The sequence below is a fragment of the Grus americana genome, chromosome 9 (assembly GCF_028858705.1).
Source record: "Grus americana isolate bGruAme1 chromosome 9, bGruAme1.mat, whole genome shotgun sequence".
NCBI lineage: Eukaryota > Metazoa > Chordata > Aves > Gruiformes > Gruidae > Grus > Grus americana.
The window spans coordinates 22,526,984-22,543,096 of record NC_072860.1 but is presented as its reverse complement, the minus strand read 5'-3'; the positions used below and the strand labels follow the sequence as shown (position 1 = coordinate 22,543,096).

The window sequence follows — 16,113 nt, the reverse complement described above, 5'->3', positions numbered from 1 at the left end:
TAATATTAAATAGAGCGAGAATGGCACTGAGGAATCAGTCTCTCTGATCTGGAAGTGATACATTTACACAGCTCGTAGCATCCGGAAATCCTTACCACCGGGTTGTTTGCGGACCCGCGTGGCACAACACTGGTAATCTCACACGAATGTGGGGTGGGGCTGTGACCCCATCAGAATAACGCCTCAGTCATACCTTTGCTGGCGATCTCCGCACCGGTTGTGCATCTCAACAGGGTTGGATGTGTAGCTGCTCTCAGGTTGAGGGTGCTGGCATGTGGGAGCTAAGCAGACCCCACCAGAGCTGTACCCTTCGTAGGTGTATGTATTCTGGATTGCAGCCCCCTCTAGTATCATTTCATACACCTATTTGGTTTTGTTGGGTTGTTTTTTTTTTTTTAAAATCCATATTGTTCATTTCTTGAACTAAATACATGTAAATCCCTTCCCTTCACCAAGTATTTATGGAAATACCCAGGAGCAGCATCTGTTTCAAAATCTTTACTACTACATAGAGAGGAAATACGCCGCATTTGACACAACGCTTCCCTTTGCTAACTTGAAATGTGAAAGAAGAGATGGGAAATTCTGTGATGCATCTCCTGAGGATTTGTCTGATCATGTTTACATTTGGTGCGTCACACCGACCTAGTGTTCACCCTGGGTCAGAGCCTTGCCTTTAATGGCTTCTGTTTCGCTGGCCACGTTCCTGGTTGGCATCATAGCGTATTTTAGAACACGGATTTCTTTTTAGAGACACGAAACATCTTTGGGCTCTTAGTTCTAAGTAGAGATTGTTGTAAGTAAAAATGGATGGAAATGTAGTTGGTTCTGCGAAGTAGCATTTGTGTTTTGAAATGAAGCAGCATTGTGCGGTGTTCAAACCCCTTACAATCACTTTCTATGAATATTTGTGCAGTTGGGATTTACTGGCCAAATTGAGGTAGAAAGGAATTTTTAAGCACGAATATCAAATCACAGAGTACATCTTCAGCTAAAAAGAAAACAGCCGGGGGTGTAAAGATATCATAATAATGCCTTTACATGTGCTGAAGCTGGCATATGGCCAGAAGCCTTGGGTGCCACCAAAGGTTTTATTAATCCATTGCAGCTATTGACAGGTGGTGCGGTTCAAGACGTCCCTTAAGATTTGAAGCTCTGTGAACGAGTAACAAAGAGGAGTTTAGCTGCTGCAGTTTGCAGCAGACGTGACCTGTTGTGGGATGCCCTATGTCATTGGAAATGCAAAGATGCACTGAAGTTATCTTGGACTGTTCGCTCCTCGGCATACTAAATGCCTCTCTAAAGTATTTCAGAATCTGAGCTATAAAGTAATTTAAATTCAGAAAGGAAGATAATAAAATAATGGATGATAGAAAAAACCTCTGTATAGTATAGACTGTTCCAAAGACCATGAAAGACTTTATCAAATACCTTTTACAGTAGAATTCATTTGCCTTACCACAGGGAACAATTGTGATCCTCACATCTAGACAATAATAAAATCTGAAAATGCTTCCCCTCCTCCTCCTCCTCTCCACAGTATTCTGATGCTGAAGCTTTATACCTTGCCCCAAATTGAACATCGTTACTCTTTAGCTTATTCTCCTGCCCATCTCCCGGATCATTCCTGCTCCTGTTTATTGCTTCTCTCTCTTTCCACTGATTCCTGTTCAGTCATTTCAAGTCCAGATCCCAACGGAAAGCCCTATGTAGATCACCTGCTGGAGAACTGAGGAAAATTTTGCCCAGCATTGAACAAGTAAGACATTCTCCAGACCAGCTTCTCTGCTTGCCTTTCCACCTAGTGCTAGAAATAAAATTTTGGCATAAAAGTCTCAAAAGATTTGAGTAATCTCAGTCTCTCTATTTGCGTAAATTTGCGGTTTTAATGTTACAGCTTCAGGGCAGCCAGTGATGGGCTCGAATGTTTGACCTCTCATTCTCAAAAATAAACTGTTACTTAGCCATTGAAAACTAAAGGCTTGTGGGGAAAAAAAAATATATTCAAAATTCAAGTTACAAATACAATGAAAATTTGTTGATTCCAATTCTGCAAGTGCTTTACAATTTACTGCCCTGCACAGCCTCTAACTCTGTTAACTGAGGTTAGCTACTACCCAATAGTTAGTGAATTAAGAATAGCCAAACACAGCATTGAGTTATATTCTTCCCTTTTTAGCTTCCTGTCTCTGTCTTAGAGTAAAACCTTGTCCATGGGAAGCAAACCAGAACTTTAGATCACAGCGGAGCTGTTCAGCTGTAATGACAAAATAGTCGATGGAGAAGCTTAAAACTATAGCTCAACTCTAGGATTTGCTTTGAATTTACGTTTACAATGAATTTACCATTTTAGGTATCAAAAGTGTATTAAAAAGTTGCCTTAGTTCTGAAAACAGGCCTAAGACTTTTAGGGTGAAAGAATTCTTAGTAGCATCCTGGTAATTTTCCGCATTGAACCAACTTACGATGAAGAAGGATGCTATTGTTTGGTGCAGCTGTGTTGAATTTGGTTTGTCCTCAGACCTTCCCCAGACCATGTAAATTAGCAGGAGGGCTACTGAGATTAAGTTCCTGCTATTTGCCAGTTTGAGAAAGACGAGAGAGTACATTTTTCCACTCCTGACAGGAAAAAAACCCCACCCACGTGGATTTTAAGACCTAGTGGAAAAGGTTTCAATTTGTGGAGGTTTTTGAATACAACTAAGGAGTCAGCTTGCATCTTTCCGTGACCTACTGTACCTCAACTCAGACGAGCAAAGTTGTACTAGGTGCCTTCTGCTCTGGCACCTATGTACTCTGTCTTTACTATTTCTCAAGCAGGATCCTACTACCTTCAAAATTTAAAATGCACCAAAGCAACAGTCTTCCAAGAGGCAGTTGTCTGCACGCCATTCTGTGTATGTTTATTCAACTAAATGCAAACATGTACATCAAGTTTGGGGAATTATTTTCTGCAGCTAAATTGGTGTGTTTCCAGCAAATGCTGAGAATTCGAAGATGGAGAATGGAGGATATAAGCCTGTTTGTTAATGCAGTTTCACAGTGAAGGTGTTAGAATTAGCAGAGAAAGAAAGGGAGAGAGAAAATCGTGGAAAAGCTTCATCTATCTCCTTATTGCCTCCTGAGATAGATTGTTCAGAGCTAAAGGAACACTAGACATGAACCAAATCTCCTGCTGTCCTATATAGCTTTTACAATCTCCTTTTTAATAACCCAAACTGCAGGGTAGTCTGACTATTAGACAAGCCGTTCTTTTGAATTCTCTCTGCAATGTGTATAGACATGATAAAAAAAACAATTCTCATTAAAGCTGCCAATGCTGTTTCAAAAGCAGGTGGTTTAAAATGTTTCCTGTACAAAGCAAAACACATTTCTTGTGCATTACACACTGCTTAATAGGGAGTGTAAGATTACACTGCTATGTTGTGTATAACGCTGCATTTTAAATAATAGGATATTGTAAGTCATGTTGGAAATATGTTTAACATGAATATGGAAGATATAATGATATGCACTGAGCAATTTTCAGAAGTGCTGGAACACAGCCTTGTGTGACAACCTCTGAGCTAAAGTAGTTGAAAATAGAATCTGGAATTTGAGATTATACAGTCTCTGATCCTAACTGATTATTTTTCTAGGATACTGTTCAGTCTGCATGTGGGTATATGAAAGAGAAGATTTCTACTGTCCTGTGGGAACGTTTATTGTTTATATTGTAAATTAAGGATGGTAGGGATCAAGTGCATTTTCATTTTTTACTCAAGTCAGTAGTTTGTTTTGGTCTGAAGTGAAAATTGTGATATACAGCTCCATCCCTAAACTGTCTGTTTGTATTTGTTTCCAAATCAGTTCTGGGAAAAAAAAAAAAAATCCCAACAACCAAACCTCACTGAGGTCCAGTTATACTTTTGTGTAAATTCAGAGTTTGCCATTCACTTCAGCGGGAACAGATTTTGGCCCCTCAGTGATGTGAACATGTCACTCTGTAGGGGTTTTCATCAGCCATCAGAAACTTCTGGAATAAGAAATCCATATAAAGTATGGTAATTCAGGTTATCGTGAATAAGCACCGTAATTCATGTTATCCTTACAAACATATTCCAGTTGCCTCGATGTTTGAATCAGAAGTTGTATTTTAAAATGAACAGAGAAAATGTTTGTATGTATTATAATCTGCTTTTAATGAAATAAAATGCATGTGAATCTTCAGTCTGCCTGTCTATCTTAATTTCACTATCTTCTCCTTTAAGAAATAATTACTTTCGTTTTGATAAGTCAACTTGTGTAAACAAGGTAAAAATTGATTATGAGCTGATTAAGTTAAGTAAAATATTAACATAAACACTTACATAATGTAGCCTGGCAGCAAATTGCTTATTCTCCAAAAGGTGAATTTTAAAAATGTATTTTCTGTGAGCCCTGTTTCTTCTGAAATATCTCTGTAAATTCAACAGGGGACATTATAGATAATCCAGTAATCAGTGTTTCACCCGCCATTTCATGGACCCATAAACTACTGCAGTTTTACTTACATGACTCTAGCAACTATTAATGTATGTACGTAACTTGTGAAACATCTAGTTATCACTCTGCTCATATTAGCTCTTTCATACTAATGATTTATTTTCATTTTCTCCAGGATATAGACCTGCGGCTAACTGGATTTGATTTATAAGAGGAGATTCTGCAGTAAATGGCTGCTCTCTTCATATTGCTGCTATGGAAAACAGAATTGTCAATAGGATGTAGTCTGATAAATAGCGCTGAGTGAAGATGCAGCTTCAATAAGTGTGAAATCAATGGAAGATACTTACCGCATGAAAAGCCTCTTGAGATTTTTCTGACAGGCATCTATTTAGGAAACTTGATCTGTTTCCTTCGGTTGCCCTGTTTTTACACCAGTGGATACAAATCAGATTGCTTCACTGTAGTTACACAACTAATGTGGGACCATGGCCTTTCCAAGATCCATGTGGCTGAACTGTGTATGGAGAGCGATGATAGTCCGCCTGTTACACATGGGATTGAATGCCACTTTTGCTTTTTGTATACTTGGATTTTTGCTTCACGCTGCAGCTGTGTCCTCCCAAAAATTGGATGATACCAACCCAGTGGTGACCACCAACTTTGGCAAGATAAGAGGGATTAAGAAGGAACTTAATAATGAAATTTTGGGGCCCGTTATTCAGTTTCTCGGGGTTCCGTATGCTGCCCCTCCAACAGGGGAGCGCCGCTTTCAACCTCCTGAGCCTCCGTCTCCCTGGGCAGATATCAAAAATACCACTCAGTTTGCTCCAGTGTGTCCCCAGAACATTATAGAAGGCAGGCTGCCTGAAGTCATGCTTCCCGTGTGGTTTACTAATAACTTGGATGTAGTTTCCACCTATGTACAAGATCAGAATGAAGACTGCCTCTATTTAAATATCTATGTCCCAACCGAGGATGGTGAGTTAATAGCAGGCGAAACAGGGAGATCTTTTTATTTTCCTGTTCTACGTTCTAACAATATTAATTCACGTGTACTGGTAGCATGCATGGCTTTCTTTGTTTGCATGCCAGCATTTTACGTGTACGCATGCTGCTTTTCTGTGTATGCATCTGTCCTTGGGGTTTTCTTTATTTTTTTTTTTTTTTCTTTCTGTCTACACTCATTTTTTTTCTCCCACAGCACGTGTATTTTTAGGTCAAAGTTGGTACCTAATTCTCATTGCCACCCACTGACTTTTGGGAAGATGCATCAACATCTTATCCATTGCATGTGCAGGCACAAGAAGTTGAGAATCTTCTGCACCTAATAAAGCAGGTCATATTTAAGTTAGATAGTGGTGTTGCATGCTCCTACTGTCTGTGATGGAGCTCCATGTTATTTTCTAGTCTTCTATTCATTTTTCAGTCAAAAGAATATCCAAGGAATGTGCCAGAAAACCCGGCAAGAAAATTTGTAGAAAAGGAGGTATGTATAAAGTGGACAAAAAAATAATGGGGGAAAGATCGAAACCTTGCAAAGGAAGAACGAATAATGCAGCTGAAAGAGGCTGATTTGCTGATGCTGTGAACCGTTAGGGACTATCTTGTCCTAACGAAGCCAGAAAGGTATTGAAAGAGAGGACCGTGTAAAGCAGCTGAGAGGATAACATTTGTAAAGCCTGAACTCGGTTGCACCTGATCATCTCTCTTGCACTATCTCATGTTGACCCTACTGGCAGCTTCTCTGTCTTGGCCTTGGGTTTAGAGGAGCGTCTGCCACTCGTATGTAGACGCAGTACGTTGTACGTGCATGCACAGGAGGTAGCTTGGGTGCCTGGGGCCCGGTCCTGTCGCCATTGAAGTTGCTGGCGCGACTCCACCGCTCGCTCCATATTCCAGTAGCGCAGCACAGTGGCTGTTACGTGCTGTAGCAAAGCAGAGCTGAAAATCTGCGTTGACTTTCTACGCGATACACCCCGTTTTCTTGGAACAGCGTTAACTTTACTGAAAGGTAGATGTGAAACACTTTTTTTTCACTTACACATTTCGAAAAGTGAGCGCTGATTTCCTTTATTATGTGATTACAGCTCTCTTTGTAAAGCCAAAAATCTCTTAATGGGGGTGTAGGAAAATGCTAAAATATTGTGACATGGTACTTTGGAAACTAGGCTGCTTTTGGAAGCTTTGGAAACTTGGCTTCTACCATTTTTGTGTTAGATAGTATGGGAGAATTTGCAGATTTCTTTGCGAACGTTTGCAAATTCCCAAAGCAATTGATATGCGATATAGAAGGTATATTTTGGTACTGATTTAAAGGAGGTGTTTGGTACTAGTTTAAAGTACAAATTTTGTACTACTCTATGCATTTGTTTTACATCAAATTATTTTTCTTTATTGCTTTCTTTAAAATAATGTGTTATTTAATAGCTGGACTACATTTGAATCTAGAATCCTTTTTAGGGTGAACAAAGACTTGTGTGGACATACACGGTTGCCTATTAGCTGTAATCCATATTTTTTATATTAGTTGCTATGTGTCCCTGTTATTCCAGAGCAAAGACATTTTAGGAAAGTGTCATAGCACGAAATTGTTTAGAGCTGGGCAAAGCTCAACTCTGTAGCCCGTTTTAGGTTTTTAAGGTTATATCTAGGCATCTAAATGAAGGTGGCCTTATTTCCCATGGTTTTTGCTCTTACAGCTCCTGCTGACTGTTAGCTGTAGCTACTTGTTAATTATTAATTGTTAATTGTAGTTGCTAAATGTATGCTTTTTTAGATGTCTAAATCCGTGTTCGGTGACTTAAGGCAATTTGTTTTTAAAGTATCAGGTTTTGAGGCAATTTCTAATGTTTTCTGTTGGGGAATTTTTGCTCAGTGCTGTAAAAACACAGTTGTTTAAGCTGGATTCCCAAAGTTGGAAACAAAGATAATCAGGGTACTGTGAGCAACGTCACTTCTTCACACATCATTCAAGTTAGAATAACTGCTGTCATTTATATGCATTCAATTAATGTGCAGTGCTGCAGCAGTTATTACGCAGTTCATCAAGCGTGTGTAATTAGCTGAGCAACTTTCACTTCCTATCGCCCAGACACTGATTCACAAAGTCATAAATAAAGATGCAGATCTCCATCATTGTTCTCAGAAAGCATCTTTTCCTATGAGAGAATATTAAAAAAATAATCAGAAAAAAAAAAGCAAAAATAAAGGCAGGGAGAGCCCAGTAGATGAGAAAGTCATGTTTATTGTCCTGTGAGCCTGAAGGAGAATAAAGAGAGAGTTATTTGAAATTCAGTAGGTACCTTTCCAGTTAAATTCATTGCACAAGCAGCACAATAAAAAGTAGCAGCAGCCTACCTTTTCCCGTTGACAAGTGCAGAGAACTCCTGAATACCTCCAGCCTGGGCAGCTGGCAGAGCTGTAGTAATCTCTGTCCTCCGAGTAACTCACGGTCTACTCACCCGTATGTAACCTAAGATTGTCCTTGGCTTGGATTGCCTTCGTACCTAGTAGTAAAAGGAATCATGTTGTAGAAATAAGGTGCAATAGAGTCACGGCATCTTGGCAGCAACAGCAGCTGGGAAATAGTATTGGGTTTTGTATGAGAAAGAAAGGCCCAATATTCTCCGTTTTGCTGGATTTTTAGGTTGCAGTCATTTCATTACATTTAGTAATGAAAATTACTGGAAAGAGAAAATACAAAAATAAGAGGCAGACTTTTACGCCATCTTTTTAATTAATAAAGGATGTATAAATTCAGCGTGACTGAACCAACAACCGTATACTATTGTATATATTGTTTGATTTTTATTACATGAAATAGATTGAATTAGATAAATAATCTATACATAATTGTCAGCTGAGGAACATGAGAAAATTCAAATTTTGAAGAACCAGGGAGTAATCTGATGAAGACAGATGCAGAAATGAAAGGAATTCTATCCATGAATCATGCTAGAGATTGTAACGAGCACTATAACCATGACTGCCCGTTGGTGGGATTTGGATATACGCACTGCAGACACTACAAAATGATAGGCTGGAGCTGGGTGAAAAGGAACGAGACAATATGGCATGCTTTTTGCTAAATATGGATGCCTATATTTCAGTATACTTCATCTTCAATTTACTGATTCAACAGATAAAGAAAGGTCATCTGTTTTTGTGTCTTTTGCTTCAGGTACGTGAAGGTGAGAGGTTACTAATTCCGTTATGGGAACGCATACGAGCAGAAACCTCTCTGTTCGCTAGCGCTGGTCTTAGAAAAACTGAGCAGAGGCATCTTAATTTTGTGGTTTTTTAGAGGCTAGACTCCATAATTCTAAATTTTAATAGAACCTAAGTTATATTGTAGGTAACGCCATTTTACTGACTGATAGTAATTATATTGTTGATTATGTGGTATTTCCTGAATTTCTTGACAAACTTTTGACTCACTCCTAGGAAATAACTGAATAGTTTTGCACTCTGCTTGGTATTTCAGATCTCTATTTTACTTTATAGTCAAAGCTCAAATATTTTACTTGTGATCCAGAGTGACAGGGGAACTTATTATCTCTTAGGAGGACTATTACTCCTGCTTTAACTGCATGCCTGTGGTTTTTTAGTACTCTATCAATTTCTTTGCATTGCAACAGTTTGCACCATGAATTTCTTACTTTAGTGACAACTACACAAAGAAAATTTGAAAATTATCACCAATATGACCACTAAAAGAAAACCCAGATATTGTGTCTTCTGCACTTGGGATGATAGTATGTTCTTTCTTATGAACCTGTACTAAATCCTTCATGTTGCCGGAAGATATCTGAATGTGAAAATGTGGAGGTGTAGTTTTTGTAGAGAATATGATATATAAGCAATGTCATGGAAGTAGGCACATGCAGTTTTGGATACATTAGTATTTGTAGGAGAATTGGGAGGAGACTAAGGAAAGAAATCACTTGATCCTCACTTTTATGTTTAGGAATTATCAGTGGCTAAGAGACCGCCCAACATCAGCGACTTCTTCACGTGTGGATTCTCTTTCTTATTCTACTTGGTGCAGTGAATAAATTTTAAATGCAAAGAATCATGATCTGAACTACCTCATTTGAGAGTGTAGGATTAGACAGCTCTATTAATATTTATGCCTCCTAATGGGCTACTTGATTTTCAGAGCAAAGCTCCAACACCATACTTTCTGGGTTATGGCTGTGGTTACTATGGATGCATAGGAACATATATATGCACATACAAACACATTCCTGGAAATGAAACACAAATCACAGTGCTATAATCTCATCAGGCTTTGATCATTCATTGTTTTCAATAGCGAATACGTTACATCAGTCGTGATTTATAAACGGCACCGATAACTTTAAGGCTTTTAAGCTTAGCAATATGAAATATTTTTTTACAAATCTAAGCAGAAAGTAAAAGAGCCCAATTTAGCCTGTTACCCTGGGTTTCTGTTGGGTGTTTGTTCCAATACTCCATTTAATTATCCTAGAACTGTTTACTTACAAAATTTTGGAAAAGAGGAATTAATGCAACTCGTGCAGTTCCTATGGACGTCATTAAATGAACTTCTTTCTGTATACCTGTTTCAGCTCTGAAATCAACCAGAAAAGGACAAGCTGAGACCTGCTAAAATGTGTATTTCCACTGGCAAATTTTGTCAATCGATTCTCAGATTCTTTTTTTCTAGATATGTAATGTAGAAGATAATACCAAAGTAATGGACTTGTAGATGGTATATTGTAAAAAAATGATTAAAATATTATTTCTCTGTGGCCATATAAATGAAAAGTATGAAATCTAAGGCGGGAGCCTCCTTCTCTGTAGACTGAGCTATGTCAAAATATGTTGGGTTGCCAGCAGGCTAAGAACATGCATTTGCAGACCATTACCAGGGCTCATGGTGACTCGAGAGTGAGTGTCAAAGCCCACAGAGCCACCTTAGTGCGTATTTGGGTGTATATCAACCATTACAAAGGGTTTACGTCTTCATTAGACCACTGAAAATTCATAATGCATTATTTGCCTGTAGTACATTTGTGTCAGTAGTTGCCTGCAGACGTTTGCAGTTTTGCCCCCCTTCACCCTTGCTGGCTTCTGGCTGAAGAACCATCATCCTTGTTCTGGCCTCGTGAGGCCAGAATTCATCCCTGCGGTATCAGCAGGCACAATGTAGACCATAATCCTGAACTCCAGTGCTACACACTAAGACACCAAGATTGTTCTATTTCTCTATTCCTTTTTGAAGCACTGTATTCCTGTTTTTCACTCCTCAGATACCACTGCAGCATTTCCTATTATACTAGTAATACACGGAAGGAGATAATGAAGCAAACATTGTCTTGTACAGACCTTTTCATCCTTTCACAATCTAAAGCTGTTAGTGTCAGTTAGCAGCATTTTTCAAAGATGTGCAGTAGGTTTATGTCATATTTGAAATAAAATAAAATGCTTAAACTCTGATGTACTTTCTACACCTCTTTCTGGGTGAGCCAATGCTTGACAATAGAAGACTTTGCAGACTGCATTTTAAGACTCCAGTCATCTTAAATGCCATCAACACTGGTCAAAGTCCTCTGTAAATGTCTGGTTTTTCAGGCTCTGAGCTCTTGCTGACCACACAGTCGTTGTCCTGTCATTGCCTTGTTCGTATACCTTGACAGTACTTATAGCTCTAACAGGTCCTAAATTCTGATCTAATTCCATTCCTTGTCCATTATTTTACTGCTTGCTTTTCATTTTCTACATCCTCCCACACACAGGCTCTAAAATAGTACTGTTACCCGGATAATACTAAGTCGGATAAAACTGGTTTGTGCTTCTTCCCCTGGCCTTTCTTGGGTTGGACCAGTTGTACTCAGTAAACAACTGAGAGATGGGCTTCCTTTCAATCTGCTAGTTTCTAATTTATCCTTTAAAGCCAGAATGGAAAAATATTATAAAAAATAGCTACATAAGTATATTTGTGCATTTTCAGGAGGAACATTTGAGTAACTAATATGACTTTTGGATAACTATTATTTTCTGCTTGCTTTTTTTGTCATTTCTCCCCTCTATTGTATTTATTCCTTTGCTTTTCTCTGTGTTCATGCTCTTCATTTCTTTGGTTCCTTATAATACACACGGATACAAATATTTTTAGTACTCTATGCATATTTGGTGAAGCTTGAAATACGATGCTTACATGTGTCAAACCATTCTTAAGGATCATCTCAATTATAATGTTAATAATCTGCTTATAACTTGAATATTGCACCAGTATAATTTCTTTTTTTAAAAAAAATTCTTTTCACTTATAATTCTTTAGCCCTCTTCATTTTTACTTACTTTATGTTGTCAAATTTACACGTCTTCTCTACTTTGATATGTATAGTATTATTAATTATACTCTGCATTCAGAACACAACTGCTTTAATGAGCTTAACATAAATGAGATTTGTTTTTGGGATATCAAACCATTTCCTTCTGTTTTAATATTAATATCTCTTATTTTACGTTCTCATGCTTGTAATAGTGAAGATTTATCCTAAAAAAGAGCAGCACAGAACAATACAAAGCTAAGGGAAGTGGGACAAAGCTGACTTTAAGCCATGTTTGCACCCGTATTCGAACACATTGCCGGGACCAGAGCGGCCTCTGGCCAGAATCGGGCTGCTCTAAGCCAATCCAGAAATTGCAAGACACACGGAAACGGCATAGTGCAGGGGCTGCAGCTGATTTTCCCTTCCAGAGTTTTGCCAAAGTGTTTTGAAACATTTCGGCAGCAACAGTAAATCACGTTGCTAATTCCTCGGCTGTGGGAATTCTTTTAATATCCCTTCGTGCTATCGGAGCAGTAATCAGAACCTGCCCTGGTAGACTTTTCTATATGCTTTTTATTGAGGGTGGCTTTTGCCTTTCCTATCCATACTAATAGTACAGAAAATGCGTAATAAGTTTAGTCTTAGGAATGCGTTTGAAGAGAAGGAAAGCTAGCTGGCTGAAGAATTTCTGTTTCTTCAGCTGATAAAACTCTGGAAGAAGTTCCTTTATTGAAATACCATTGCCTTGTAAAGGTCTGTCCACCAAGGGGGACGGAGGGAGAATAAATCTTCTGCAGGATTTCTGTGTTAGCAAGGGTATAGCCAGCAGATTCGACCAAAAAGACACATTTTGGGAGAAGATCACAGCCGGTATGACGGGTAAGCCTTAGCAGCAGCCGTGCCCTGAAGGAAGGCTCGCAGTCCCTCGGCAGCTGTCGGGGACTCCTCGGCACATGGGCCTTTTCCCGAGCATTTTCTGGTTGTCCAGGATCCGTCCCTTTCTGTTGCCAAGGAATCAGAGCAGAGTATGTACGCTGTTGTGGGTGCTATTCACATCTTCCTCTCCCAGTGGTCGTTTCCAAGTCAATGGCTTTGAGATGCTTAGCTATCATAGGATTATTGCGTTTGAGCTACGATAATGTCAGGGGTTTTGGATCAGGCCCTGCAGAGGAGAAGTATTGAGTTCTCTTGATGTTATTTAATATTTATTTAAATAATTTTTTAATCCTTATATTATTTTATAACGTGTGGAAAATCATATATATAGCATATATAGAGAGAGGTAATCTAGTAAGGCGCAATCTATAGGAGAGAGACAGCCATTTATTCTTCGTATTTCTTTTCTGGAAAGCTTCCATTTGTTAAATTTCACCCTTTTTGTAAAGGCCTTCTTTAATTATTAGCTGAAAATCAGGTATTTATGTAATTACCATAATTATATCTACACATCTAGTGTACTTGCAATTATTTCATTAAAAATTGTAATTATTATACAATTATAGGGGATAATGACGTCCTTGTAACATGTTGCAGAAGCCCTAATTAAATGGTGGCATAAATGAATTGGAAGTGATTTTGAAGTTTTGAATATTGTTTTATCAGAAATATCAGAAGTGATTCATCCACATTATGAACTGGCAGTAAAACCCCTCTAAAGTTATTTTGAGAAAAGATTTCACAGAGCTCATGGAAAAGGATTTGTCTCTATTGCCTTTCTGTCTTTACTTTCTGTCCTCTATATTCTTACACCTAACAACTGTCTGCAGATTTTTATTGGAAAGGTGCATTTTGTAAGACGGAGATTGCACAGCTTGCTGAATCTTTCTAGAAGGCTCAGCCCAGAGCAAAGAGGATCTACGTGCAAGCACAGTCTGTTCTTAGACATCTTTCTTCCATGCAGAGGGAAAAACCTATCCACCAGTTGGTTCAAGATGATGAAAAAGCTTCACTAAATATAAGGAGGTTTTCATTACGTGCTGAGTCTCAATGATCTGCTTATATATTGGAATGTCCAAACAGTGTAAGTCCAGGTGTTGGGGGAAGAGAGACAAAATTGCTCTTGTAGCACCGGTCCACGTGATGCTCCAAGCACAGGAGGTGGACAAAGCAGCGTGGATACAGAGGAACCCTACTGAGCATCTCCTTTTCTCTCCTCCAGAGTGGGTGGGGAATGACAGGCAAGGATAACATATGCCAGAACCTACCAAAACCTCAGGATCACAGATTTCTCATCCTTTTTCATGTCAACTTTCTGTAGTGTACAGATGATCTCTCTTCTCTCCCTTGAGTTAATTTTAAAATAAGTCATTGAAAATGGCAGTCAGGCATATATCATTTTTAGGCTTATTTTATAATTTTGGTTTTTTTAAATCTAATACAGTGTGTTCTTAAGTGATGGGTGTATAACAGTGTACCTATGGCACGACTGGCAACCATGCAGCCACCCTTACCATGACATCCGCCTCGGTTTTGCTTCTAAAGACAGCACCCCGCTGTCGGGCCAAGGCTCTGGGCAGACTGGGGCCATGTACAAACCAGCTGGAGGGGCCTCCCATCTCTCTTGCACCCGGCTGCTTACCTCCCACCTACCAGCTGGAGCTCCTCCTCCAGTCTTTGCTCCCAGTTCTGTTAGGGGAATGACTCATGCACGTTCTTCCCAGTTGCTTCAGATGCATTCAGGCAGGTTAGACAAACCTTCTGTTTAATTTACTTAATTCATGTCAGCTCATTTCTGCTCAAGCCTGCTTAAGGAGGGTTTCCAGGATCTACTCTAATGCAGAATTTTAATGACCCGTGAAAGGATGGGAACAAAGCTGCAAGAGGCAAGAGAACCTGGAGGTAGCAGTAATATCTTATTGTGCCCCAAACTGAAGAAAGACCATCCATCCGTGGCCTGGAGAAGAGCTCCCTGGTTGTATCATCTTGTGTCAAGGTTCCTTGCTGAGGCAGCCAACACAAGAACTGATTTGCTCTTGCGGTTGTGGTGCTTTTCTAAGGACTTGCTGCCCTTTAACCAGAAGCCATTGTTGTCAAGCTCCCTTCCAGTGCCCTGGCAGGGATTCATGTTTAGTTTTTGCCAACGCTACTCTTTGCTTTTCAGTCTTTCATATATTAGTGTTAACGTAGTGAACAGGAAACAGGAGGTACCATTCCCCACCTGGATGTAGCTGAACCAATGCGAATTTAATCTCTGAGAATCCTCATACCCAAAGCAATAGTTTTAATGAGATGGACCTTGTGGTAAGGGAACACAAAACATGCATTTATCTATGTATATGTGTATATGTATGCAGTCATAAACAGATTCGAAAGCTCAAAGGAAAGCTAGCACAATTTATCTTGATTGCAAAACTGATATCAATTCGTATGTTTTCATATTTATTTTAAAGTGACAGAAAGAATTTGGAGGTTTTTAAAAATCTGAACTTAGTTGCTGAAGGCCAGATCTAAGACACTTGCATGAGCCAAATGGATATTATGGAAGATTTTGCGCATTTACCTACTCCAAGACTGCATTTGTTAATGATAGTGCCCCATGATCTATATAGCACTTTGGATCCATGAAATATTGCTGTATACAGGTGTTGTAGAAGCAGGTTTATTTTGTGAAATTTCACAAGAAATCATCAGGCTGTAAACCCAGATTTGAAAATCTTAGTCCTTTCACTGTTTCTCTGTGATACTAAACTCAAAATCGCCTCCATGTGAATCAATTAACCGCTGCGCTATGTGGAACAGGAATGAGAATTAAGTTTGTTTTCTACACTTCTCAGTCATTAACTGAGACGTTCGTTAGTGACAAATGGATTACTTTTGCTGGAAACAAGAACTTTTGAAACCAAAAATAATTGCTGTACTTCAGTGCTGAAGCACCTGCAGTGTCTTTTAGATGAAGTCTTCATAGATGAAGTCTCACATCAAGGAAGAAACAAAAGATGCATCGATTGTCTTTTCCTTAAGGTGCCATGAAACCCTTGATTAACTGGCACGTCTTGCAGCGCTGCAGTTGCAATTCTGTAAGTATCGAAGGTATTACCTGGCCACAAGCGCATTATGAGACCAGATCATGGGAAATGGGTGCTTGAGTTTTATAGAGACACGGATGATTGCCAAAGAGGTCACAGCGAAAGTCCTCCCCCGCCACCATCCTGAATGCGGGCCCGTTAGCAGAAATCCCTCACATCCCCTTCCGTGTGCATTATCTTCTGCGTCGTTCGCATGTGAAAGAGAACATTGCCCCTTGAACTGTGAGAGAGTCGTGTGTTTTTGACAGGCTGATTTTGTTTCTGCTCCTGACACCTTTGAAAGATGGCTGCCGGAACGCGGTTAGGCAGGAGAGGGACGT

General features: G+C 39.3%; 1 protein-coding gene across 6 annotated transcripts in view; it reads left to right on the top strand.

Moving 5' to 3' along the window:
- NLGN1 (neuroligin 1) overlaps nt 1–16,113 on the top strand; it is a 400,680-nt gene that overhangs the window by 81,637 nt on the left and 302,930 nt on the right. For 5 of the 6 annotated variants that reach the window (XM_054835932.1, XM_054835935.1, XM_054835934.1 and 2 more), the window contains exon 2: nt 4,640–5,445. In XM_054835932.1, the coding sequence (XP_054691907.1) occupies nt 4,953–5,445 (493 nt within the window). In that variant the 5' untranslated portion in view covers nt 4,640–4,952. Of the gene's footprint in view, nt 1–4,639; nt 5,446–5,893; nt 5,954–16,113 lie in introns of all 6 variants that reach the window. The other variant, XM_054835933.1, reaches the window with a different exon arrangement.